This window comes from Ranitomeya variabilis, chromosome 6 (genome assembly GCF_051348905.1).
Source record: "Ranitomeya variabilis isolate aRanVar5 chromosome 6, aRanVar5.hap1, whole genome shotgun sequence".
Classification (NCBI taxonomy): Eukaryota; Metazoa; Chordata; class Amphibia; order Anura; family Dendrobatidae; genus Ranitomeya; species Ranitomeya variabilis.
This window is the reverse complement of record NC_135237.1, coordinates 138,533,292-138,560,059: the sequence shown is the minus strand read 5'-3', so window position 1 is coordinate 138,560,059 and position 26,768 is coordinate 138,533,292. Positions and strand designations below refer to the sequence as shown.

Sequence of the window (26,768 nt, the reverse complement as noted above, 5' to 3'; positions counted from 1 at the left end):
TATTCCAGTCCCTTTGGGGTATTGGAGGAATAAACATGGGATCACTATTAAGATTTTTCTATGGGAAACCTTGTTTCTGGCCAGGAAATTGATAGCATGGTTTTGGATGGGTAACTCACAGCCTACACTGCATTGATTGCATTAGTGAACTCAATAATTCCATATGTAAAGACAGTATACCAAAATAGGGGATGTCCATTAAAATTTCCTAGAATCTGGGACTTTTGCAATTCTTCATAAGTTATGTGTGGTGAAATTACCTGAATTTGAAACATGGACGTGATGGAGTGCAACCTTTTATATAGATGGGGTGAATCTGAACAAGGGCGCATACATGGATATATGCTATGACAAGATCTGATATTAGTATGGAAATAATCTTGGCAGGAAAAGTTGGAAATGTTTAAAATAAAGTGAATAATATAGGTTTAAAGTTTTAGTTAAACCTAAGTTAAGTTTTGCTATACTTTGTATTTTATGTAATCGCTACTTAAATTTCTGGGAAAAAACGGCACTCATGAAACAAAAGACGCCTGTATTCTGGATTTTTTTTATTGCTTTTATTTTCATATGTCTTCTCAGATAACAAATGACATGTTGTTTACATAACATGCTGTAATCCAAATATTGATTTGCTGTGATTTACTTTTGTTGAAAAATGTTTAATAAAAGTGAACTAAAAAAGATGATAAAACTGGCACAAAAGTGGACATCAAAGTGGGCACGGAAGGGCATTATTGATAGGGTTAAATCACTGTGGGCCACTGATCTCATACCACTATTACATTAAGGGGTTAAATGACTTTGTGCCACTGATCTCCCATCATTATTACATACTAGCTGTACTACCCGGCTTCGCCCGGGTTAATGACTGCTGTTAGCAAAATAGAAAGTGTTAACAAAAATTTATTCTGCACACAAAAACCACAAAACAAATAGATAGAAATGTAATTATTAAAAGGCAAAAACTAAGCTAATAGAAGCATTTCACAACATATATTAGCTTTGTTATACTGAGAATGTCTTTGTTGCCTATATTAACCAATCAGAGCTCAGGTTAATTAACTGTAGCAAAATAGAAGCTGAGCTGTGATTGGTTGCTATTGGTAGCCTGATAAATCCCCAGCCAACAGGAAGCCCTCCCCCCTGGCAGTATATATTAGCTCACGCATACACATAATAGACAGGTCATGTGACTGACAGCTGCCGTATTTCCTATATGATACATTTGTTGCTCTTGTAGTTTGTCTGCTTATTAATCAGATTTTTATTTTTGAAGGACAATACCAGACTTGTGTGTGTTTTAGGGCGAGTTTCATGTGTCAAGTTGTGTGTGTTGAGTTGCGTGTGGCGACATGCATGTAGCGACTTTTGTGAGATGAGTTTTGTGTGGCGACATGCGTGTAGCAACATTTTGTGTGTCGAGTTGCATGTGACAGGTTAGTGTAGCAAGTTGTGTGCAGCAAGATTTGTGCATGGCGAGTTTTGCGCGTGGCGAGTTTTATGTGTGGTGCGTTTTGAGTATGTACAAGTTTTGTGTGAGGCAACTTTTGCATGTGGTGCAACTTTTGTACATGTGTCAATTTTTCTGTGTGTGCAAGTTTTGCATGAGGTGAGTTTTCCATGAGGTGAGTTTTGCACGTGTGGCGAGTTTTGCGTGAGCCTAGTTTTGCATATGGCGAGTTTTGCATGTAGCGAGTTTTGCACGTTGCGAGTTTTGAGTGGTGACTTTTGTGTTTCGACTTTTATGTGGCGAGGTTGGTGTGTGTGTGGTGAAATGTGTGCTGAGGGTGGTATATGTGTTCAAGCACGTGGTAGTGTGTGGCGCATTTTGTGTTTGTGTTCATATCCCCGTGTGTGGTGAGTATCCCATGTCGGGGCCCCACCTTAGCAACTGTACGGTATATACTCTTTGTCGCCATCGCTCTCATTCTTTAAGTCCTCATTGTTCACATCTGGCAGCTGTCAATTTTCCTCCAACACTTTTCCCTTCACTTTTTCCCCATTATGTAGATAGGGGCAAAATTGTTTGGTGAATTGGAACGCGCGGGGTTAAAATTTCACCTCACAACATAGCCTATGACGCTCTCGGGGTCCAGACGTGTGACTGTGCAAAATTTTGTGGCTGTAGCTGCGATGGTGCAGATGCCAATCCCGGACATACACACATACATACATACACACATACATACATACACACATTCAGCTTTATATATTAGATATACCTGTATGTAATCTCCTGTATATAGTATATACCGGTATGTCATCTCACCTATATATAGTATATATCTGTGTGTCATCTCCTCCTGTATATAGTATATACCTGTATGTCATCTCCTCCTATACATAGCATATACCTGTATGTCATCTCCTCCTGTATATACTATATACCTGTAGGTAATCTGCTCCTGTATATAGTATATACCTGTGTGTCATCTCCTCCTGTATATAGTATATACCTGTATGTCATCTCCTCCTGTATGTAGTATGTACCTGTATGTCATCTCCTCCTCTATATAGTATATACCTGTGTGTCATCTCTCCTGTATATAGTATATATCTGTGTGTCATCTCCTCCTGTATATAGTATATACCTGTGTGTCATCTCCCCTGTAAATAGTATATACCTGTGTGTCATCTCCTCCTGTATATAGTATATAGCTGTATGTCATCTCCTCCTGTATTAGCCCTCGTTCACACGTTATTTGGTCAGTATTTTTACCTCAGTATTTGTAAGCTAAAATGGCAGCCTGATAAATCCCCAGCCAACAGTAAGCCCATCCCCTGGCAGTATATATTAGCTCACACATACACATAATAGACTGGTCATGTGACTGACAGCTGCCGGATTCCTATATGGTACATTTGTTGCTCTTGTAGTTTGTCTGCTTATTAATCAGATTTTTATTTTTGAAGGATAATACCAGACTTGTGTGTGTTTTAGGGCGAGTTTCGTGTGTCAAGTTGTGTGTGTTGAGTTGCGTGTGGCGACATGCATGTAGGGACTTTTGTGAGATGAGTTTTGTGTGGCGACATGCGTGTAGCAACTTTTTGTGTGTCGAGTTGCATGTGACAGGTTAGTGTAGCAAGTTGTGTGCAGCAAGTTTTGCGCATGGCGAGTTTTGCGCGTGGCGAGTTTTATGTGTGGTGCCTTGTGAGTATGTGCAAGTTTTGTGTGAGGCAACTTTTGCATGTGTTGCAACTTTTGTGCATGTGGCAATTTTTCTGCGTGTGGCAATTTTTCTGCGTGTGCAAGTTTTGCGTGTGGCGAGTTTTCCATGAGGTGAGTTTTGCACGTGTGGCGAGTTTTGCATGTGGAGAGTTTTGCGCGTGGCGAGTTTTGAGCGGCGACTTTTGTGTTTCTACTTTTATGTGGCGAGGTTGGTGTATGTGTGGTGAAATGTGCGCTGAGGGTGGTATATGTGTTCGAGCACGTGGTAGTGTGTGGCGCATTTTGTGTGTGTGTTCATATCCCCGTGGTGGTGTGGTGATTATCCCATGTTGGGGCCCCACCTTAGCAACTGTACAGTATATACTCTTTGGCGCCATCGCTGTCATTCTTTAAGTCCCCCTTGTTCACATCTGGCAGCTGTTAATTTGCCTCCAACACTTTTCCTTTCATTTTTTCCCCATTATGTAGATAGGGGCAAAATTGTTTGGTGAATTGGAAAGCGCGGGGTTAAAATTTCACCTCACAACATAGCCTATGACGCTCTCGGGGTCCAGACGTGTGACTGTGCAAAATTTTGTGGCTGTAGCTGCGACGGTTCAGATGCCAATCCCGGACATACACATACACACATACATACACACATTCAGCTTTATATATTAGATATAATGATGGCCCACATTAAATTCTGGCGACTCCAGCCTGGCCCTTAGGATATGTGTCCACGTTCAGGAAACGCTGCGTTTTTGACGCAGCGTTGAGCCGCAGAGTCGAAAACGCAGCGTCCAGATGTTACAGTATAGTGGAGGGGATTTCATGAAATCCCGTCTCCACTGTGCATTAAAAAACGCATGCGGAATTCCCGCAAAAACGCACATGCGGTGCGTTTTTTCAGAACGCAGCATGTTGCTACAATGAGCAAAACACGCAGGAACACCGCAGGTGACCTGCCAGTGACCTCAGGTGCATTTTTGGTCAGGATTTTACCTGCATAAAATCCTGACCAAAGCCTGAAGCAAAACTGAACGTGGACACATACCCAAATAGTATTAACTGAAGAAAAACACCATTTGCTTATTCAAACCTGTCAAAATTGGCTATTAGCACGCTGTGGTGCCAGTTCTCATGCCCAGAACCTATTTGGGCCTGGCTGGAGTGACCTGAATTTGATGCAGGGCATCACTGTGTAGTGGTGCAGGACACCTCACTGCATTGTATTTTACTATTGTCATTTTTATTTTTGTTGTGAAACCTACAGAAAAAAACCTGAAAAAAATTGCAAATAAGAAATCAGTTTCAGCATCGTTTTGTTTCGCGTTTTATTGCCAATAAAGTTAATGAGGAAAAAAACACTAGTGACGGTAAGGAAGTAAAGTGTCGCCGCGGCCATATTTGAAACTGGCAAGTTCTCCGCAGATCCCCAAAGTGTTATCTCAATAAAGTTTTATATAGCAACTTCAGGCTCCAGCTGAAGAACTATAAGGCCCAGGAGTCAGACTCATGAGTTATGAAGAAACCAGTCCACCCATAGCAACGCACTCTCTAGCCTCTAGCAAACTCCTGGTGCTACTGCACCTGCAGAACTACATCTCCCAGCATGCCGTGACTGAGTAATACATTGCAGGCATGCTGGGAGATGTAGTTTATCCTGCAGTCGGACAGGCCCGCCTCTTCCTGACTGCAGACGTGTCTCTACAGGCGGCAGTGACTAATTCAGAGCATCGCTGCTGCCCGGTGCGGCTGTATAGTGCTGCTATATAGTGCGACTGTGGGGCGCTGCGGCCATGGCTACTGACAGGCTGGTGCAGGAGCTGCAGGCCAGGGTGCGGGAGCTAGAAGAGGAGCTGAGCAGGGTCAGGAGCAGACATGGAGCCCACAGAGCTAGGATTGTGCAGATGAGTGCGGAGGTGGTGGACTCCAACCCATACAGGTACCTGTGCTACTGCCAGACTGCAGGGTGACTCTGCTGCACGTACTGGGGGCACTTCCTGCTGCTCTGCAGGTTACCAGTGACCACCATGAGATGTGTGATGTCACACTGTGACCTCACCGTCCTGTCATGTGACATCACTGTAGCCCAGGGCTCAGGCTATACACCGGCTTGTGTGGTGGGAAGATCACTGTGGGATAATGCCGCCGTCCCCGGCTGTTCCTGGTCGCTCCGGGCTTTGCCACCGTAGACCCCAAATAATGTACGTTGCCAGTGACTTGCTTGTGTCCTGCTGCAATTTGTCTTTTTCCAGCAATATTGCAGCTTGGAAATCATCACAAAAATGTGCTTTGTGCAATTGATGTCACACAACCAAAGTCCCCGTGCAGCCCGAGCCTTAGGGTCGTCACCTACTGCACAATCCCTTATTAATGGCCCTAGAGTGGAGCTAAAATAAAAAATGTATGTCCTTGCCTCCCGGACTGGCACGGTCCCCCCCCCTGATCTTACCAATCACCTGACAAACAATGTGCGCACTGCTGCTGCCAATGATCGGCTGCAGCATTCACAGCTTTGCCCGCGCAGAAGAACAGTATTTTTGAATGTCATTGGCCTGGGAGGCAATATGGAGGTTTTTTTCTTGTCTGACATTGTTTTTTTTGGGGAATTGTCTTTACAGTGTACATTTTGTGATAAAAATCACCTCATAACATTTTTCTCCTCATTAGTACAATTGCGGTGATACCAAACATGTCCAGTTGTTTTATTTTAGTTTTGGAGATAAATCGGTGGATTGCAAAAAAAACCCTAAAAATAAAATACATTTTTGGGGTTATTGCCGCTTTCCGAGACCCGTAACGTTTTAGTTTTTTGCTCAATGGAGCAGTGTGATGGCTTAATTTTTTTGAGGGGGGGAGACAATATTTTTATTTATGCCATTTTGGGATGGATGTGACTTTTTGATCACTTGATCATATATTTTTTTTTTTTTTCTTTATGAAATTGCAGCAACTAAAAAAATAAACTACCACTTTAGGTGGTGTTGACTTATTTCTTTTTTTTCGTTTACAGTGTTTACCAATAGGGTTAATTATTTTCATATTTTGATATATCTGACTTTTTGGAACTCGGCGATACCTCGTGTACTTATTATTTTTTTTTACATTTTTAATGGGTGAAAAGGGGGGTAATTTTGAATTTTTATTGTATTTATTTATTTTTTTTACTGTTCTTGTTTATTCCCTTAGGGGACTTGAAGCTGCAATTTTCTGATTGCTTGTGATACAGCAAAGCCACAGTATCTCTGTATATAAAAACAGAACACTGAACGGAGTAAACCGAAATCCAAAATTGAATAATGAATCAAATAAATTTTAATATAACATCACATTACAATCATACTGGGCACAAAATACATGAGTACAATTAAAGAACTATGGAGGAGACATGACTGTAAGCAAAGGAGAGTGTGGAGGTTAGCGTGAGACCTGGGGAAGCAGGATCGAAGGATCACAATAAAGTGCGTACAGGCAGCACCTAGTGGTAAGCAATGTAATTAGAGGGTATTACCTATGCACCGATATTGTAGGCTGCCATAAAAAATTACACCTGCTTACTCATAGTGAGTCTGGACCGCATCACATAATACAAACTATATGAATGTTATATAGCAGTAGAATGTCAACATATGCATATTCTCCCTTCATATACGGAGCAGTCTATGTGAAACCTAAACCTATAGGACATAGTGCAAAAAAAGGCAAGAGAAAAATACTGGGCCAACAGAGGACAAAAAAACCCGGTAATAAAGTGACAGCGGTGTAACAACAAACTAGACAAACTAGTGTACATAATGGCAGGGCCGTGGCATTGGAGTCGGTGTCATGGAAATTGAGGAGGAGTCGGTGGTTTGGCTTACCGAGTCCACAGCCCTGCATAATGGGATACTAGCAAATAGCGACATTGGTATGTGATGGGCGACAACAACGAGACGCCCATACAGTGGTTAGACAGATAATAGTTCTATACACAGAAGAGGCAGCAAAGAGTCCTAGTAATAGTCCTTGTATTCAGGGTTGTGGAGTCGGTAAGCCAAACCTCCGACTCCAACTCAGACTCCTCAATTTTCATGACGCCGTCTCCACCAAAATGGGCTCCGACTCCGCAGTCCTGCTTGTATACATGGCGAATCCCATGAGGCCAGCAACGTGATTCCACAGGATTCTTGTCTCTCTTCACTCGAGCCGGTGGGGAAGGAGAAGGATGTTTCCAAGATGAGTATAAAGGATCCAGGGGGATATCCAAATATCGGAACACATGGCAGAAACCAACAGATAAACTAAAAAAAAATACGTCCGTTAAAAATCAATTATTTTTTAGCCCCCCAATAATAAAGGAGCATGAAGAGCGATAGTGGTGGAAGGCATATAAGATGGAGCAGACACCAGAGGGGCAGGTCACAGAAAAGGAACGAGGCTACGTTTTTCGTTAAGTCCTTCAGGGGACATGGTATCGAGGGTGACAATCTACCTACATTCTTGTTGAGACCAAATCTGTTTCAGGTTGTCACCCCTGATACCATGAATTCTGTCATTACCCCTAGCCCTCAATCCACTGGGGGTCGCATCTCTGCATATAGTAGAAATCACGGTCTACTTCGAAGATCGGCCACGGGCAGGGTTTAAAAGAAGCTCTGTAATGACAAGCACAGGGGTCTTCAGCAACCCTCCGAATGTCTTAGCGACCTACGATCATATCACAGGCACGCCGATGGGCGTATGGAATGACGTGTTCCCATGTCGGTGTGTATTAAATATTGCTTTCAGAGATTGACAGAAGCATTTAACAGGTTAACAATTGCTGGTGGAGCTGTAGTGCACAAATTTTACCCATGAAATAAAGGTGAAAGAAGTAAAATTGTCTGATAAGATATATTACAAAGTTTCTTATTTTCACCTGTATTATTGTTTTATAAAGTAAAAATTCTACGACATTTACTTTCATGCTGCACCCTGGAGCCATTTATAACAGGGTGTCCAGCAGAGGACAATGTATCATCAGAGCATCGGATCAGTCAGTGTTTGTCAGGACTCCTATTACAAACATATTCTACTCCTCTTGTGTGAATATATCCTGCTCCATCGCAGGACTTACAGGGCACTTTTTTTCCACGGATCTACATGAAAATCCTTGTGTTACATGAGGCTTTGTAGTGGACTGTGATGCAGATTTGCAGTGGGTATTGCCCTGTACATCGCTGCTGATTAGTCTATAAAGTGCCATCTACTTCATTGTTGTCATATGTAACTGTTTTTTGTTGTTTTTTTTAGCCGCTTAATGGCCTTGAAGCGAATGGGAATTGTTCAAGATTATGAGGTAAGAGATAAATCAGATGATTCCTGCTGGCGGATTCTTTACAGTGTAAGACATTGCTGCCATTAGATCTAGACATTTACCTTCTGCAAATTTACAGGATTATTAAAGGGAATCTGTCACTAGCTTTTTGCAACTAGGGGCAGAGACCCCAATTCCAGTGATATGTCACTTGCGGAGCTGCTTGCTGTGGTTTTGATACAGGCCCAGGTTAATCGGCAGTCACTAGAGGGCTAGTAAACCTGCTACCACATAGTCATTATTAGTCATGAGCTATGAATAACCTCGCCTCTACCAATCATTGGCACCTTTCTGCCTATGCACAGTGTACACAGAAAGCTGCCAATCTGTTTTGTGGAGGGGTTGAACAGAGCTCAGCATTCAGAGATCTTCATCAGAAAGTAATTTTATCAAAACTACCACAAGTTGCTGGAATCGGGGTCTTAACCCCTATGTCATGCTGCTCGAAGATGAGGTAGCGCAAACCTAGTGACTCCTGAGAGCCATTGATCAGTAATGCTCATCAGCAGTTTTGATTTCCTGTGTGTCTTTTGTTTTCAGCATATTTATTTCTTCTTTTACTTCTTCATGGCAATAAATTCATATATTTTTCTCCATTTTCCTATTAGAGGTTATCTTTACGTTTCATGTTAGTGACCGATCCTTACAATAGGTCGCCAGTGTTAGATTGGTCGGGGTTCAGCCCGGTAGAACAGCGTAGTTCTATGCAATGTGTAGCAGCCTCTGCTGGGTGCTGCTCCTCACTAAGGGAATAGCAGTTGTTCTGCAGCACTCGGCAGCGGCCATTACCCAGTTGATGGAGCTGTGCTGCTCCACTTTGTACACTGTTTACAGCTGATCACTACCGGTATCTATCTGGTAACACCTGATGGGTAGGGGTGCCGGTGTCAGACCCATTTGGTTCATACAATCCTTTGAAGTATATAGCTCGGATAAAGCCATAATATGACATTTTTTTTTTGCCTTAGAAAATCCGTACATACACCGTGGCAGTAGTAGGTGTCGGTGGTGTCGGCAGTGTCACTGCAGAAATGCTAACGAGATGTGGAATTGGTAAGGTAATGCAGATTTTCACCAATTTAAATAATAGCATTGCTTTCTTTCTTTGGTAATGCAGATCTAACAATTTTTTTTTAAACTTGTTGTGATTCGTATCTGATTAAAATGACTTTTTTCAGTAATAACACTTATTTATTTGGACCGCTAGCAATAGAGTTTATTTTTTATAACCCTGAGGGTCAGATAATTTTGGCACCATCATTGTAATAAAAAAAAATAAATACAGGACTGTCTTGGTGAACTTGTAAGCTAGAGGCTAATGCAGAATGGCAATCCACAGCTTCTACAGAAATGATGCAAAATCTTTGTGCAGTTGTAAGACGAACGTGTGACGTTATAAAGAATCGCGCTCTAAAAAGATGCAAAAAAGGTAAAGACAAATAGAATCATGTTTAAACTTGCGCAAAATTCACCAACACGCATGTGCCATCTTTAAGATTTTGGCGCAAAAATTGGCAACTAAAACCTCTCGGACACAAGCAGTTTAATTCTCATCTATAGTTCTTAGAAAAGTGTAAGGAAAGGCAACTCCATTTTTAAGGGGCCTTTACACAAGAGCTCATTTCTAGAGGTATCTTATGCTGGCCGAATTCTATTTACTGTTGTGGAAATGGGTATTCCATCTCATAAAGTGGTGATGTATCAGTAGGATTCTTTGATTGGTGGGGTCTGACCTCTGGACCCCCACTGATCCGGAGAAGAAAGGCACTTTATAAGCAAAGTCAGGATTAGTGGGGGCTCCAGAGGTCAGGACCCACCCATCATGAAGTGCTGGATATTCTGTCGATGTGGCATCATTGCTAGATGGGAATAATTAATGGCTTATGGGTTTATACATTTGTGAGATCACATACCATTCTTGTTTCTCTCTCTAGCTGCTGCTGTTTGATTATGACAAGGTGGAGCTGGCGAATATGAACAGACTCTTCTTCCAACCACATCAAGCTGGGCTTAGCAAAGTGGAGGCAGCTGAGCACACACTAAGGTAGGTGAGCTTTTTCCGAGATTAAAGGAGTTGTCTGACTTTTAATTTTTTATACAATATCACTAAGAACTAACAGTCAGGTGGTTGCTCCCTTCCTGTTGTGCCCAACGTTGATCTCTGCTGGCACAGAACGGTCACAGACCGCTCCTGACGGCAATTCAGAGGTTTCTGCTGCGGTCACTTCAACAGAGCAGTGCCATCTCTTCTGCTCTGCTCAGTTGACAGGGTGTGACTGCTGACATCATGCTGTTTGACAGCCGTCACCATGTTGCCGATCAGCATGATGCTGGCAGTCACGCCTCATTGACAGAGCAGCCCAGATGAAGAGGAAGGAAGAGCTGCTCTGTAGACACAGCTGAATCGCTGGCAGGAGCAGTCGTTGATCACTCTGTGTGGGTACCGGTTGGAAAGTAAGGTAGTTAGAAAATAGCAGCCTGTTAGTTTTTAGGCCCATAGAAAAAATATTCTTGGATAAATCCTTTTAATAAGTTTTCTATTCTTTGACTATATGGTTTTAAGGTAACCCACTTAATGACCCACCTATTTTTGCCTAGCATTTTTTTTCTTCATGTTTTCATCCACACACTCCAGAAGCCATACCATTTATGTTTTGTTTTTTTTTTCCCATCAGTGTAGCTGTATTAGGGGTTGATGTCGGCTGTTTTATGGCCACTGACATAAAGCTCAAGGGTTAGTAATGGAGAGGCATCTATAAGACACCACACTACTAACCCCATAGTTAGATTGTGTAAAAAAAAAAACAAAAAAAAAAAAAACTCACCAAGATTAAAGTCCTTAACCCCCAAGGGTGGTTTGCACGTTAATGACTGGCCAATTTTTACAATTCTGCCACTGTCCTTTTATGAGGTTATAACTCTGGAATGCTTCAACGGATCCCAATGATTCTGACATTTTCTCGTGACATATTGTACTTCATGATAATGGTAAAATTTATTTGATATGACTTGCGTTTATTTGTGGTGAAAAATGGAAATTTGGTGAAAATTTTGAAAATCTCACAATTTTCCAACTTTGAATTTTCATGCTCTTAAATCACAGAGATATGTCACACAAAATACCTAACAAGTAACCTTTCCCACATGTCTACTTTACAAAACCAATTTATTTTTTGTTATGAAGTTGTAAGGGTTAAAAGTTGACCAACAATTTCTCATTTTTACGACACACTTTTTTTTTTTTTTTTTTAAGGGACCACATCACATTTGAATTCACTTTGAGGGGTCTGTATGATAGAAAATACCCAAAAGTGACACTATTCTAAAAACTGCACCCCTCAAGGTGCTCCAAACCACATTCAAGAAGTTTATGAACACTTCAGGTGCTTCACAGGAATTTTTGGAATGTTTAAAATAAAAAAATTTGCTTTTTTTTTTTTCACACAATTTTTTACTTCAGATCCAAATTGTTTTATTTTACCAAGGGTAACAGGAGAAATTGGACCCCAAAAGTTGTTGTGCAATTTGTCCTGAGTACGCTGATACTCCATATGTGGGGGTAAACCACTGTTTGGGCGCGTGGCAGAGTTCGGAAGGGAAGGAGCACAGTTTGACTTTTTCAACACAGAATTGGCTGGAATTGAGATCAGACGCCATGTCGTGTTTGGAGAGCCCCTGATGTGCCTAAACAGTGGAAACCCCCCAATTATAACTGAAACCCTAATCCAAACACACCCCTAACCCTAATCCCAACCCTATCCGTAACCCTAACCACACTCCTAACCCTAATCCCAACCGTAAACGTAATCCAAACCCTAACCCTAACTTTAGCCCTAACCTAACCCTAATGGAAAAATGGAAATAAAAACATTTTTTAAATTATTTTTTCCATAACTAAGGGGGTGATAAAGGGGGGGTTTGATTTACTATTTATAGCGAGTTTTTGTTTGGCAGCTGTCACACACTAAAAGACGCTTTTTATTGCAAAAAATAGTTTTTGCATCACCACATTTTGAGATCTATAATTTTTTTCCATATTTTGGCCCACAGAGTCATGTGAGGTCTTGTTTTTTGTGGGACGAGTTGATGTTTTTATTGGTACCATTTTCGGGCACATGACCTTTTTCTTCATCGCCACATTGGGGGACACGGGACCGTGGGTGTATGCTGCTGCCACTAGGAGGCTGACACTAAGTAAATACAAAAAGGGTTAACTCCTCCTCTGCAGTATACACCGCCCACTGGCTCCTGATAGAATCAGTTTAAGCTTAGTGTCCGTAGGAGGCACACTGGGGTCTGCTATTCAGACCACATTTTCTTCATTTTTGATTTTTTTAACAACTTTTTGCGCAAGAGGTAGACTGGGGCGACGGACCCTTTCAAGGGGCCGATCTCCCCCAAACATCAACAGGCGAGCACGGCGAGTGTCGCCTCCCCGTACCCTCTCCTGCGTCGTGGGATGACACAGCCCTGTGAAATCCTAGGGGATCGAACCTTTAGGATACACAGAGGCCCCCCTTGCCATGGCGTCTGGCTGCTCCCCTCTGCACCACCGCTGTTTTAACAGCGGTGCTGCATGGCTCTGGATGGTCCCTCTCCACCTCCCCAGCAAAGGGGATGATGGATTGAAGACTACTGCACCATCCCCCTTCTTACTACTTCCAGCGGACTGTTGTGATTTTGCTTTTTGCTCCCTCTAGTGGTCATTAGTGATTTGACTCTGGAGCTTCTGTCTTTTCCTATATCCTCACCTGGGCCGTTAGTTCAGGGGCGTTGCTATATAAGCTCCCTGGACCTTCAGTTCAATGCCTGGCATCGTTGAAATCAGAGCTAATCTGTTGTGCTCTTGTCCTATGATCCTGGTTCCTGTATTTCAAGCTAAGTCTGCTTCCTTGCTTTTTGCTTTTGTTTTGTTTGGTATTTTTGTCCAGCTTGTTCCAATCTGTATCCTGACCTTTGCTGGAAGCTCTAGGGGGCTGGTGTTCTCCCCCCGGACCGTTAGACGGTTCGGGGGTTCTTGAATCTCCAGCGTGGATTTTTATAGGGTTTTTGTTGACCAGATAAGTTATCTTGCTATATTCTGCTATTAGTAAGCTGGCCTCTCTTTGCTGAACCTGGTTCATTTCTGTGTTTGTCATTTCCTCTTACCTCACCGTTATTATTTGTGGGGGGCTTGTATCTTGCTTTGGGGTCCCTTTCTCTGGAGGCAAGAGAGGTCTTTGTTTTCTTCTCCTAGGGGTAGTTAGATTCTCCGGCTGGCGCGAGTCATCTAGCGATCACCGTAGGCATGATCCCCGGCTACTTCTAGTGTTGGCGTTAGGAGTAGCTATTTGGTCAACCCAGTTACCACAGCCCTATGAGCTGGATTTTTGAATCTCGCAGACATACACGTTCCTCTGAGACCCTGTCCACTGGGGTCATAACAGTATGCCAGGCCAGTATTAAATGTTTAATGCATTGCAGAAGTGGGATTATAAGAAAGAAAATTTTGAGTTTTTTTTTCCCTCTCATTTTTTTTTTTTTTTTTCTTTTCCCCTTTACCTCAGAGTGGCTTAAGCTTGCTGCAGACATGAATGTCCAGACCTTGATTACAAGTGTGGACCAGCTTGCCGCTCATGTGCAGGGTATACAAGATTATGTTACCAGAAATCCTAGGTCTGAACCCAAGATTCCGATTCCTGAACTGTTTTCAGGAGACCGATTTAAGTTTAGGAATTTCAGGAATAATTGTAAATTGTTTTTGTCCCTGAAACCTTGTTCGTCTGGAGACTCTGCTCAACAAGTAAAAATTGTTATTTCATTCTTACGGGGTGACCCTCAGGATTGGGCTTTTTCGTTGGCGCCAGGAGATCCGGCATTGGCTGATATTGATGCGTTTTTTCTGGCGCTCGGTTTACTTTATGAGGAACCCAATCTTGAGATTCAGGCAGAGAAAGCCTTGCTGGCTATGTCTCAGGGCCAGGACGAGGCTGAGGTGTATTGCCAAAAATTTCGGAAATGGTCCGTGCTGACACATTGGAACGAGTGTGCACTGGCCGCTAATTTTAGAAATGGCCTTTCTGAGGCCATTAAGAATGTTATGGTGGGTTTTCCCATTCCCACAGGTCTGAATGATACCATGTCCCTGGCTATTCAAATTGACCGGCGGTTGCGGGAGCGCAAAACCGCAAATTCCCTCATGTTGTTGTCTGAACAGACACCTGATGTGATGCAATGTGATAGAAAAACCGCAAATTCCCTCATGTTGTCTGAACAGACACCTGATGTGATGCAATGTGATAGAAAAACCGCAAATTCCCTCATGGTGTTGTCTGAACGGACACCTGATTTGATGCAATGTGATAGAATCCTGACTAGAAATGAGAGGAAAATTCATAGACGCCGGAATGGCTTGTGCTACTACTGTGGTGATTCTACACATGTTATCTCAGCATGCTCTAAACGTATATCTAAGGTTGTTAGTCCTGTCACCGTTGGTAATTTGCATCCTAAGTTTATTCTGTCTGTTACTTTGATTTGCTCACTGTCATCTTATCCTGTCATGGCGTTTGTAGATTCAGGTGCTGCCCTGAGTCTTATGGATCTCTCATTTGCTAAGCGCTGTGGTTTTATTCTTGAACCATTAGAAAATCCTATCCCTCTTAGGGGTATTGATGCTACGCCATTAGCAGAAAATAAACCGCAGTATTGGACACAGGTTACCATGTGCATGACTCCTGAACACCGCGAGGTGATACGTTTTCTCGTTCTACATAAAATGCATGATTTGGTTGTTTTGGGGCTGCCATGGTTACAGACCCATAATCCAGTCCTTGACTGGAAGGCTATGTCAGTGTCTAGTTGGGGCTGTCGTGGTATTCATGAGGATTCCCTGCCTGTGTCTATTGCTTCTTCTACGCCTTCGGAAGTTCCGGAGTATTTGTCTGATTATCAGGATGTCTTTAGCGAGTCCAGGTCCAGTGCATTGCCTCCTCATAGGGAATGTGACTGTGCAATAGATTTGATTCCAGGCAGTAAATTTCCTAAGGGAAGACTGTTTAATCTGTCGATACCTGAACATACCGCTATGCGTTCATATATCAAGGAGTCTCTGGAGAAAGGACACATCCGTCCGTCTTCTTCCCCTCTTGGTGCGGGATTCTTTTTTGTGGCTAAAAAGGACGGATCTTTGAGGCCTTGTATTGACTATCGGCTTTTAAATAAGATCACTGTCAAATTTCAGTATCCTTTGCCGCTGTTGTCTGACTTGTTTGCCCGGATTAAAGGTGCCAAGTGGTTTACCAAGATAGACCTTCGTGGTGCGTACAACCTTGTGCGCATTAAGCAAGGGGATGAATGGAAAACCGCATTCAATACGCCCGACGGTCATTTTGAGTACTTGGTGATGCCTTTTGGGCTCTCTAATGCCCCTTCAGTTTTTCAGTCCTTTATGCATGACATTTTCCAGAACTATCTGGATAAATTTTTGATCGTTTATCTGGATGATATTCTGTTTTTTTCTGATAATTGGGACTCGCATGTGGAGCAGGTCAGGATGGTCTTTAAAATTTTGCGTGAAAATTCTTTGTTTGTCAAGGGCTCAAAGTGTCTTTTTGGTGTACAGAAGGTTCCCTTTTTGGGGTTCATTTTTTCCCCTTCTGCTGTGGAGATGGACCCAGTCAAGGTCCGAGCTATTCTTGATTGGACTCAGCCCTCGTCAGTTAAGAGTCTTCAGAAGTTCTTGGGTTTCGCTAACTTCTACCGTCGTTTTATCGCTAACTTTTCTAGCATTGTGAAACCTTTGACGGATATGACCAAGAAGGGCTCCGATGTGGTTAATTGGGCTCCTGCTGCCGTGGAGGCTTTCCAGGAGTTGAAACGTCGGTTTACTTCGGCGCCTGTTTTGTGCCAGCCTGATGTCTCGCTTCCCTTTCAGGTTGAGGTGGATGCTTCAGAGATTGGAGCAGGGGCTGTTTTGTCGCAGAGAGGCCCTGGTTGCTCTGTTATGAGACCTTGCGCCTTTTTCTCTAGGAAGTTTTCGCCTGCGGAGCGAAATTATGATGTGGGCAATCGGGAGTTGTTGGCCATGAAATGGGCATTTGAGGAGTGGCGTCATTGGCTCGAGGGTGCTAAGCATCGTGTGGTGGTCTTGACTGATCACAAAAATCTGATCTATCTCGAGTCTGCTAAACGCCTGAATCCTAGACAGGCCCGCTGGTCATTGTTTTTCTCCCATTTTGACTTTGTTGTCTCGTATTTACCAGGTTCAAAAAATGTGAAGGCCGATGCTCTTTCCAGGAGCTTTGTGCCTGATGCTCCTGGAGTCGCTGAACCTGTTGGTATTCTTAAGGATGGTATTATCTTGTCAGCTATTTCTCCAGATCTGCGACGTGTGTTGCAGAGATTTCAGGCTGATAGGCCTGATTCTTGTCCACCTGACAGACTGTTTGTGCCTGATAAGTGGACCAGCAGAGTCATTTCCGAGGTTCATTCCTCGGTGTTGGCAGGTCACCCAGGAATTTTTGGCACCAGAGATCTGGTGGCCAGATCCTTTTGGTGGCCTTCCTTGTCTAGGGATGTGCGGTCATTTGTACAGTCCTGTGGGACTTGTGCTCGAGCTAAGCCTTGCTGTTCTCGTGCCAGCGGGTTGCTCTTGCCCTTGCCTGTCCCTAAGAGACCTTGGACACATATCTCCATGGATTTCATTTCTGATCTTCCGGTGTCTCAAGGCATGTCTGTTATCTGGGTGATATGTGATCGCTTCTCCAAGATGGTCCATTTGGTTCCTTTGCCTAAGCTGCCTTCCTCTTCCGATCTGGTTCCTGTGTTTTTCCAGAACGTGGTTCGTTTGCACGGCATCCCTGAGAATATTGTGTCAGACAGAGGATCCCAGTTCGTTTCCAGATTCTGGCGATCCTTTTGTAGTAGGATGGGCATTGACTTGTCGTTTTCGTCTGCTTTCCATCCTCAGACTAATGGACAGACGGAGCGAACTAATCAGACTTTGGAGGCTTATTTGAGGTGTTTTGTCTCTGCTGATCAGGACGATTGGGTGACCTTCTTGCCGTTGGCTGAGTTTGCCCTTAATAATCGGGCTAGTTCCGCCACCTTGGTTTCGCCGTTTTTCTGCAACTCTGGTTTCCACCCTCGTTTTTCTTCGGGTCATGTGGAACCCTCTGACTGCCCTGGGGTGGATTCTGTGGTGGATAGGTTGCAGCGGATCTGGAATCTTGTGGTGGACAACTTGAAGTTGTCACAGGAGAGGGCTCAGCGCTTTGCAAACCGCCGCCGCGGTGTGGGTCTCCGACTACGTGTTGGGGATTTGGTGTGGCTTTCTTCACGCTTTGTTCCTATGAAGGTTTCCTCTCCCAAATTTAAACCTCGTTTTATTGGTCCTTACAAGATATTGGAAATCCTTAATCCTGTATCCTTTCGCCTGGATCTTCCTGTGTCGTTTGCTATCCACAACGTGTTTCATAGGTCCTTGTTGCGGCGGTACGTTGTGCCTGTGGTTCCTTCTGCTGAGCCTCCTGCTCCGGTGTTGGTTGAGGGCGAGTTGGAGTACGTGGTGGAGAAGATCTTGGATTCTCGTCTCTCCAGGCGGAGGCTTCAGTACCTGGTCAAGTGGAAGGGCTATGGTCAGGAAGATAATTCCTGGGTGGTCGCCTCTGATGTTCATGCGGCCGATTTAGTTCGTGCCTTTCACGCCGCTCGTCCTGATCGCCCTGGTGGTCGTGGTGAGGGTTCGGTGACCCCTCACTAAGGGGGGGGTACTGTTGTGATTTTGCTTTTTGCTCCCTCTAGTGGTCATTAGTGATTTGACTCTGGAGCTTCTGTCTTTTCCTATATCCTCACCTGGGCCGTTAGTTCAGGGGCGTTGCTATATAAGCTCCCTGGACCTTCAGTTCAATGCCTGGCATCGTTGAAATCAGAGCTAATCTGTTGTGCTCTTGTCCTATGATCCTGGTTCCTGTATTTCAAGCTAAGTCTGCTTCCTTGCTTTTTGCTTTTGTTTTGTTTGGTATTTTTGTCCAGCTTGTTCCAATCTGTATCCTGACCTTTGCTGGAAGCTCTAGGGGGCTGGTGTTCTCCCCCCGGACCGTTAGACGGTTCGGGGGTTCTTGAATCTCCAGCGTGGATTTTTATAGGGTTTTTGTTGACCAGATAAGTTATCTTGCTATATTCTGCTATTAGTAAGCTGGCCTCTCTTTGCTGAACCTGGTTCATTTCTGTGTTTGTCATTTCCTCTTACCTCACCGTTATTATTTGTGGGGGGCTTGTATCTTGCTTTGGGGTCCCTTTCTCTGGAGGCAAGAGAGGTCTTTGTTTTCTTCTCCTAGGGATAGTTAGATTCTCCGGCTGGCGCGAGTCATCTAGCGATCACCATAGGCATGATCCCCGGCTACTTCTAGTGTTGGCGTTAGGAGTAGCTATTTGGTCAACCCAGTTACCACAGCCCTATGAGCTGGATTTTTGAATCTCGCAGACTTACACGTTCCTCTGAGACCCTGTCCACTGGGGTCATAACAGCGGACCAGCTCTAGCGGTGAGTTTTCGGCGGGGGGTGGGGGCTCTCGAGCACATTGCCGGCCCGGCGGCCTGACTCTTCTAATTTAGGCCTCAACCTTAGACTAGGCCGCAGGCCAGAAAAACGCCGCCCACAGCAGCGTCACGCCCGTAAACCACGCCCACCGGTCTGGCACTTCTCGGACACTGCGCGATGCGCCTTTGAACTCTCGGCGGCCATCTTTGGTCCTCCTAACGCCGGTAAAGCAACTCCGCTGGAGCACACAGGCACAGGACCTGGGTAAGTGCTCTGCCACACTACCACAGGTCCCTCCTTCATATAGCTTACTCTGACAGCTGCACACTAAGTGCTCTGTTAATTTTCAGCCACACATAAAGTGCAGCTCCTTTTGGAGGTTAATGAGGTTCAACATGTCTCTACCTAAAACCGCCAAAAAGTCCTCTAAAACATAGTGTTTTTAACGTCTTGCTCCTTCTGTCAGGCTGTGCTACCAAGCGGGCATACTGCTCCGCTCTGTCATGCTTATGATCCTAAATGCGCTCAGGGGCCCCCCACCGCGACCGATCCCACGATGACCAGTCCCCCTGAGTGGGCTTTGTCACTCTCGCAATCTATGGCTTCCTTGACTAAAGTGATCGAGTCCCTCCAGGATCCATCCAGGAGCAGGGCCACTGATCCGCCTTCTCAAGAAAATTCCCCTACAGCAGGGGAATCTTAGGCCTGCAGGGGCCGCTTTCATTCTAAACACAAGCGGGCATCTAGGAAGCGGGTTCGTAGCTCGTCCCCCAGGTCTTCTGGCGCCTCGGCGTCCGTTAGCTCTGCTTCCCGCTCTCGCTCTCCAGGCACCTATAGCGACCAGGACTCTGAACCTGAGTCTGAAGGACCCCTTGATCTAGAGTCGCCAGGTTATCAGACTACTATAGATAGTCTCATTGAGGCCGTCAGCCAATCACTTCAGGATGATGAGGAGCCTGTGACCTCCCATACGGATAATTCGGTGTCCTTCAAAAGAACCCAGCGTCCTCACAGCGTGTTTGCCAATCACCCAGAGTTCCAGGACATAGTTCAGCGACATAGGCAGCCTCCGGACAAACTCTTTGCAGGTCAGAGATCTCTGCAGTCCAAATATCCTTTTTCTCCTGACCTCCACAAACAATGGACAGAATCCCCTCTTGTGGATCCCCCTGTTTCATGTTTGTCCCCCAAAACTTTTCTATCCTTGCCGGATGGATCTTCCATCAAAGATCCCACGGATCGCCTAGTTGACAGCCTCACCCGTTCAGTTTTTGAGGCATCAGGCTCGGCACTCTTTCCCTCTTTTGCCTCTACCTGGGTAGCCAAAGCTGTGACTTTTTGGGCAATCTCTCTGCATAAGGCCTTACAGAACAGTGATCTCCCCTCTGACGTAGCGGAATTAGATAACCAAATTTCCTTGGCTGGCGATTATTTAGTAAACGCATCCCTGGACGCAGCTAATTGCTCTGCACTTACAGCTTCAAATGCTGTGGCGATTAGAAGGGCACTGTGCATGAGAAACTGGCGAGCGGACTCTGCATCTAAAAAGTCCCTAACGTCCTTTCCATATCTCAGTGGCTGCTTATTTGGTGAAAAGCTGGACCAACTGATTTCAGACGCTACAGGAGGGAAAAGTACTTCCCTTCCCCAGCAGAGATTCAGACAACCGTTCCGCCGACAGCCACAGGCTCGTTTTCGGTCCTTTCGTGGCAATTACTTATGGTCCATAGGCCTCGTACAGGCCCAACCACTCCTGGAGGGGCCGCTCTATGCAGTCTAGGTCTAGAGGATCCAGACTCCAAAGATCTTCTACTAAATGACTCGCAATCTCGTCCGGACGTCACCAGCAGAGTAGGCGGACGCCTTCCCTTGTTTCGTCATACCTGGCTTGCAGTCGTTCACGACGAGTGGGTCAGGGATCTGGTGTCCTCCGGATACAAGATCGAATTTTCCTCTCCCCCCCCCCCCCCCCCAACCCTTTTTTTTGATTCCCGGCCTCCCGAAGTGGGAATGCGCTCTGGCTTTTTCTCAGGACATCGAGTCACTCTGTCAAGACGGGGTCATTGCCCCTGTCCCAGAAGACGAAAGGTTCCGCGGTTTTTATTAAAATCTGTTCATGGTCCCCAAAAAGGATGGAACAGTCAGGCCCATCCTGGACCTAAAGCTCTTAAACAGATTTGTCAAGGTCCGACATTTCAGGATGGAGTCCCTCCATTGCGCCATCGCCTCGATGGAGCAAGGCGAGTTCTTAGCCTCCATCGACATTCGGGATGCGTATCTTCACATACCAATCTTCCCGCCTCACCAAAGTTTCCTTTGCTTCGCTGTCCGCGGGGAACATTTTCAGTTCACGACCTTACCTTTCGGCCTCACCACCGCCCCCAGAGTTTTCACAAAGGTCATGGCGGCGGTCATGGCCATTCTACACACTCGGGGTTTAGTCGTGCTCCCCTGTCTAGATGACTTGTTAGTCAAAGGTCCAACCTTCCAAGCCTGCGAGGAGTGCGTCTGCATTTCCTTGGATACTCTTTCTCGGCTGGGCTGGTTGATCAACCTTAAAAAGTCATCTCCTGTTCAAGCTCAGCGGATCTCTTTCCTGGGCATGACTTTGGACACTTCCCGAGGGTTGGTGCTTCTCCCTCGGAACAAGGTCCTAGCTCTTCAACAGGGGGTCCGGAGGCTCCGTCAGCCATCCCCCTGTTCCATCCGTTTCGGCATGAGGATTCTCGGGAAGATGGTTGCCGCAATGGAAGCAATTCCATTTGCGCAACTACACCTTCGTCGCCTTCAGCACGCACTGCTGGACGCATGGGACGGGAGTCCTCTTTCCCTCGACCGACCGTGTCCTCTGACCCCTCGGGTCAAGCAGGCACTCCAATGGTGGATGCTCCGAACCTCTCTTCTCCAAGGGAGGTCCTTCCTCCCAGTCCATTGGCTGGTAGTCACTACCGACGCCAGCCTACTCGGCTGGGGAGCGATTTTTCGTCATCACACTGCACAGGGGACCTGGACTCATCACGAGTCTCGCCGTCCAATCAATATCCCGGAGATCCGTGCGATTTTAGCTGTCCCTGAGGCGGTTCCATCATCTCCTAGCAGGCCGCCCCATCCGTATCCAGTGGGACAATGCCAAGGCTGTGGCTTATATTAATCATCAGGGGGGCACCCGCAGCCGAACTGCAATGCGCGAGGTCGAGCACATCCTTCGCTGGGCCGAAAGCAACTACTCGTCATATCGGCTGTTCACATTCCAGGAGTGGAAAATTGGGCTGCGGACTTCCTCAGCCGTAAAGGTCTTGCCTCAGGAGAGTGGTCTCTCCATCAGGACGTTTTCCAACAGATCTGCTTTCGTTGGGGTACTCCGGAAGTAGACTTCATGGCTTCCTGGTTCAATGCCAAGGTACCTCAGTTTGCAGCCCGGTCTCGGGACCCGAGAGCAATCGGAGTGGATGCACTGGTCCTTCCTTGGAGTCAGTTTCGCCTTCCTTATGTTTCCTCCCCTGCCCTTGCTTCCGAGAGTCATCAGGAAGATCAGGGCGGAGGGCGTGCCGGTGATTCTCATCACTCCGGATTGGCCTTGCTGGGCGTGGTACGCAGAGCTGGTCCAGCTCATCGTAGATGTTCCTTGGCGACTACCAGATCGTCCGGATCTGCTTTCTCAGGGTCTGATCTACCACCAGAACTCAGGGGCCCTGTGTTTGACTGCTTGGCTGTTGAATTCTGGGTTCTGACTCAAGCAGGTTTTCCCGCGAAGTAGTTTCCACCTTGATCAATGCCCGAAAGCCTGTGTCATTGCGCATCTATCATCGGACCTGGAAGACTTTCTTTGAGTGATGCAGAAGTAGAGGTCGCCCTCTGTTGGTTCTCAACATCCCTACCATCCTGGACTTCCTGAAATCCGGTCTGGACTTGGGGCTATCGCCGAGTTCCCTTAAAGGGCAGGTCTCGGCCTTGTCAGTCCTCTTCCAGCAAAAAATTGCTTCAAAACCTCAGATGAGAAAGTTCTTTCAGGGAGTCTCCCACGTGGTGCCTCCCTATAGAGCACCTCTAGAGGCTTGGGACCTTAATCTGGTCCTAGGTGTCCTGCAGGAATCTCCCTTTGAGCCGTTGCAGGACATCTCTCTAACTCTCCTTTTATGGGTGGGTTTTCTTGTCGCTATTACGTCGATCAGATGAGTCTCTGAATTGGCTGCCCTTTCCTGTTGGATGCCGTTCCTTACATTCCACCGAGACAAGGTGGTCCTCAGACCGACCCTTACCTTTCTTCCAAAGGTGGTGTCTTCCTTCCACCTCAACGAGGATATCGTACTTCTGTAGTTTTGTCCTGCTCCGATGCACCGTGTGGAGTAGGCTCTTCACTCCCTGGATCTTGTAAGAGCTCTCAGGAAGTACGTGTCTAGGACGGCACCTTTTCGACAGTCGGAAGCTCTGTTCGTGCTCCCGGCAGGACACCGGAAGGGGCTAGCCACTTCTAAGTCGACAATCGCAGATGGATTCGGTCGACTATTCAAGAGGCTTATCGCGTCAGAGGCAAGCCTATCCCAGCGGGTATCAGGGCACACTCCACTCGTTTGGTGGGTGCTTCCTGGGCCATTTGGAATCAAGCGTCTGCAGAGCAAGTTTGCAAAGCTGTGACCTGGTCTAGCCTGCACACTTTCTCAAAGCATTATAACGTCAATACTCCGGCTTCTGCAGATGCAAGCTTGGGTAGGCGTATTCTGCAGGCAGGGGTAGCGCACCTTTAGACAGCAGGTGACATGAGTTTACACTGTTATGTTATTTCCCACCCAGGGACTGCTTTGGGACGTCCCACTGTCCTGTGTCCCCCAATGTGGAGATGGAGAAATAGGGATTTTTGTGTACTCACCGTAAAATCCTTTTCTCCGAGCCACTCATTGGGGACACAGCACCCACCCTTATTTGGCTTGCTGCCTATGTTGAGCATTATAGTTTTGACATGTTGTACCTACGGTTAAAATTTTTGTTAATCTCCTACTGCTTGGTCACTAAACTGATTCTATCAGGAGCCAGTGGGCGGTGTATACTGCAGAGGAAGAGTTAACCCTTTTTGTATTTACTTAGTGTCAGCCTCCTAGTGGCAGCAGCATACACCCACGGTCCTGTGTCCCCCAATGAGTGGCTCGGAGAAAAGGATTTTATGGTGAGTACACAAAAATCCCTATTTTGATCACTTTTTATTCCAACCAGCCATTCATGAATTTCTTTTTTTTTTTTTTGGAGGGGGGGTGGTTACCGTTCCGCATGTGGTAAAATTGATAAAGCAGTTTTATTCTTTGGGTCAGTACGATGACAGCGATACCTCATTTATGTCCCTTTTTTGTTGTTGTTGTTTTGGCTCTTTTATACAATAAAAACTTTTATATAAATTATTTTTGCATTGCTTTATTCTGAGAGCTATAACTTTTTTTTTTCTGGTGATGGATCTGTATGGCGGCTCGTTTTTTTGCAGGACAAGATGACGTTTTCAGCGGTACCATGTTTATTAATATCCGACTTTTTGATTGCGTGTTATTCCGCTTTTTGTTCGGCGGTATGATGATAAAGCATTGTTTTTTTGCCTTGGGTTTTTTTTTTTTTAATGGTGTTCATTAAAGGGGTTAACTAGTGGGACAGTTATAGGTCAGGTCGTTACGGACGCGGTGATACTAAATATGTGTACTTATATTGTTTAGATATTTTTTTTTTTTTATTATTCAAATATTTATTATGGAATCATTTTTTTTTTTTTTTTTTACCCCTTCCCGACATGTGACGCCACGTAGGCGTCATGAAAGTCGGTGCCAATCCGACCTGTGACGCCTATGTGGTGTCATGGAGGGATCGCGTCCCTGCAGATCGGGTGAAAGGGCTAACTCCAATTTCACCCGATCTGCAGGGACAGGGAGAGTGGTACTTCAGCCCGGGGGGGGGGTGGCTCCACCCCCCCCCGTGGCTACGATCTCTCTGATTGGCTGCTGAAAGTGAAACAGCCATTCAGAGCGATTTGTAATATTTCACCTATGAAAAGTGGTGAAATATTACAATCCAGCCATGGCCGATGCTGCAATATCATCGGCCATGGCTGGAAACCCTGATCTGCCCCCTCCACCGCCACCGATCTCCCCAGTCCTCCGTCCTCCTGTCCGCTCCCCCTGTGCTTCGATCACACCCCCCCGTGCTCCGATTTCCCCCCCCCCCCTCATACTTACCGAGCCTCCCGGTGTCCGTCAGTCTTCTCCATGGGCGCCGCCATCTTCCAAAATGGCGGGCGCATGCGCAGTGCGCCCGCCGAATCTGCCGGCCGGTAGATTCGTTCCAGGTACATTTTGATCACTGTGATAAAACTTATCACAGTGATCAAAATAAAAAAAATAGTAAATGAACTCCCCCCCCCCCCCCCCCCTTTATCACCCCCATAGATGGGGACAATAATAAAATAAAGAAATTATATTTACTTTTATTTTTCCACTAGGGTTAGAACTAGGGCTAGGATTAGGGTTAGGGTTAGAATTAGAATCGGGCTATGTGCACACGGTGCGGATTTGGCTGCGGATCCGCTGCAGATTCGTAGCAGTTTTCCATCAGGTTTACAATACCATGTAAACCTTTGGAAAACCAAATCCGCTGTGCCCATGGTGCGGAAAATACCATGCGGAAACGCTGAGTTGTATTTTCGCAGCATGTCAATTCTTTGTGCGGATTCCGCAGTTTTTTTACACCTGTTCCTCAATAGGAATCCGCAGGTGTAATCCGCACAAAAAATACAGGAAATCTGCAGTAAATCCGCAGGAAAAACGCAGTGCCTTTTACCTGCAGATTTTTCAAAAATGGTGCGGAAAAATCTCACACGAATCCGCAACGTGGGCACATAGAGTTAGGGTTGGAAATAGGGTTAAGATTAGGCTTAGGGTTAGGGGTGTGTTTTGGGGTTAGGGTTGTGGCTAGGGTTGGGGTTAGGGTTGGTATTAGGGTTAGAATTAGGGTTAGGGTTGGGATTAGGGTTAGGGGTGTGTTGAGGTTAGGGGTGTGTTGAGGTTAGGGTTGTGGTTAGGGGTGTATTGGGGTTAGGGTTGTGATTAGGGTTAGGGGTGTGTTGGAGTTAGAATTGAGGGGTTTCCACTGTGTAGGCACATCAGGGGTCTCCAAACGCGACATGGGGCCACCATTGATTCCAGCCAATCTTGCGTTCAAAAAGTCAAATGGTGCTCCCTCCCTTCCGAGCCCCGACGTGCGCCCAAACAGTGGTTTACCCCCACATATGGGGTACCAGCATACTCAGGACAAACTGGGCAACAACTATTGGGGTCCAATTTCTCCTGTTAAGCTTGGGAAAATAAAAAATTGCTTGCTAAAACATGATTTTTGAGGAAAGAAAAATGATTTTTTATTTTCACGGCTCTGTGTTGTAAACTTCTGTGAAGCACTTGGGGTTTCAAAGTGCTTACCACATATCCAGATAAGTTCCTTGTGGGGGTCTAGTTTCCAAAATGGGGTCACTTGTGTGGGGTTTCTACTGTTTAGGCATATCAGGGGCTCTGCTAACGCAACGTGACACCCGCAGACCATTCCATCAAAGTCTGCATTTCAAAACGTTACTACTTCCCTTCTGAGCCCCGACGTGTGCCCGAACAGTGGTTCCCCCCCACATATGCTAAAACATGATTTTTGAGGAAAGAAAAATTATTTTTTATTTTCACGGCTCTGCGTTGTAAACTTCTGTGAAGTTTTACTTTTAACAATTCGAATCAATGGTA

General features: G+C 45.6%; 1 protein-coding gene across 2 annotated transcripts in view; it reads left to right on the top strand.

Moving 5' to 3' along the window:
- Positions 1–4,628: 4,628 nt before the first annotated feature.
- Positions 4,629–26,768, top strand: part of UBA5 (ubiquitin like modifier activating enzyme 5) — a 69,889-nt gene continuing 47,749 nt past the window's right edge. The window contains exons 1-4 of one of the 2 annotated variants that reach the window (XM_077269053.1): positions 4,629–5,099; positions 8,429–8,474; positions 9,461–9,550; positions 10,427–10,536. In XM_077269053.1, coding sequence (XP_077125168.1) covers positions 4,954–5,099; positions 8,429–8,474; positions 9,461–9,550; positions 10,427–10,536 — 392 coding nt within the window. In that variant the 5' untranslated portion in view covers positions 4,629–4,953. Of the gene's footprint in view, positions 5,100–8,426; positions 8,475–9,460; positions 9,551–10,426; positions 10,537–26,768 lie in introns of those variants that run through there. The other variant, XM_077269054.1, reaches the window with a different exon arrangement.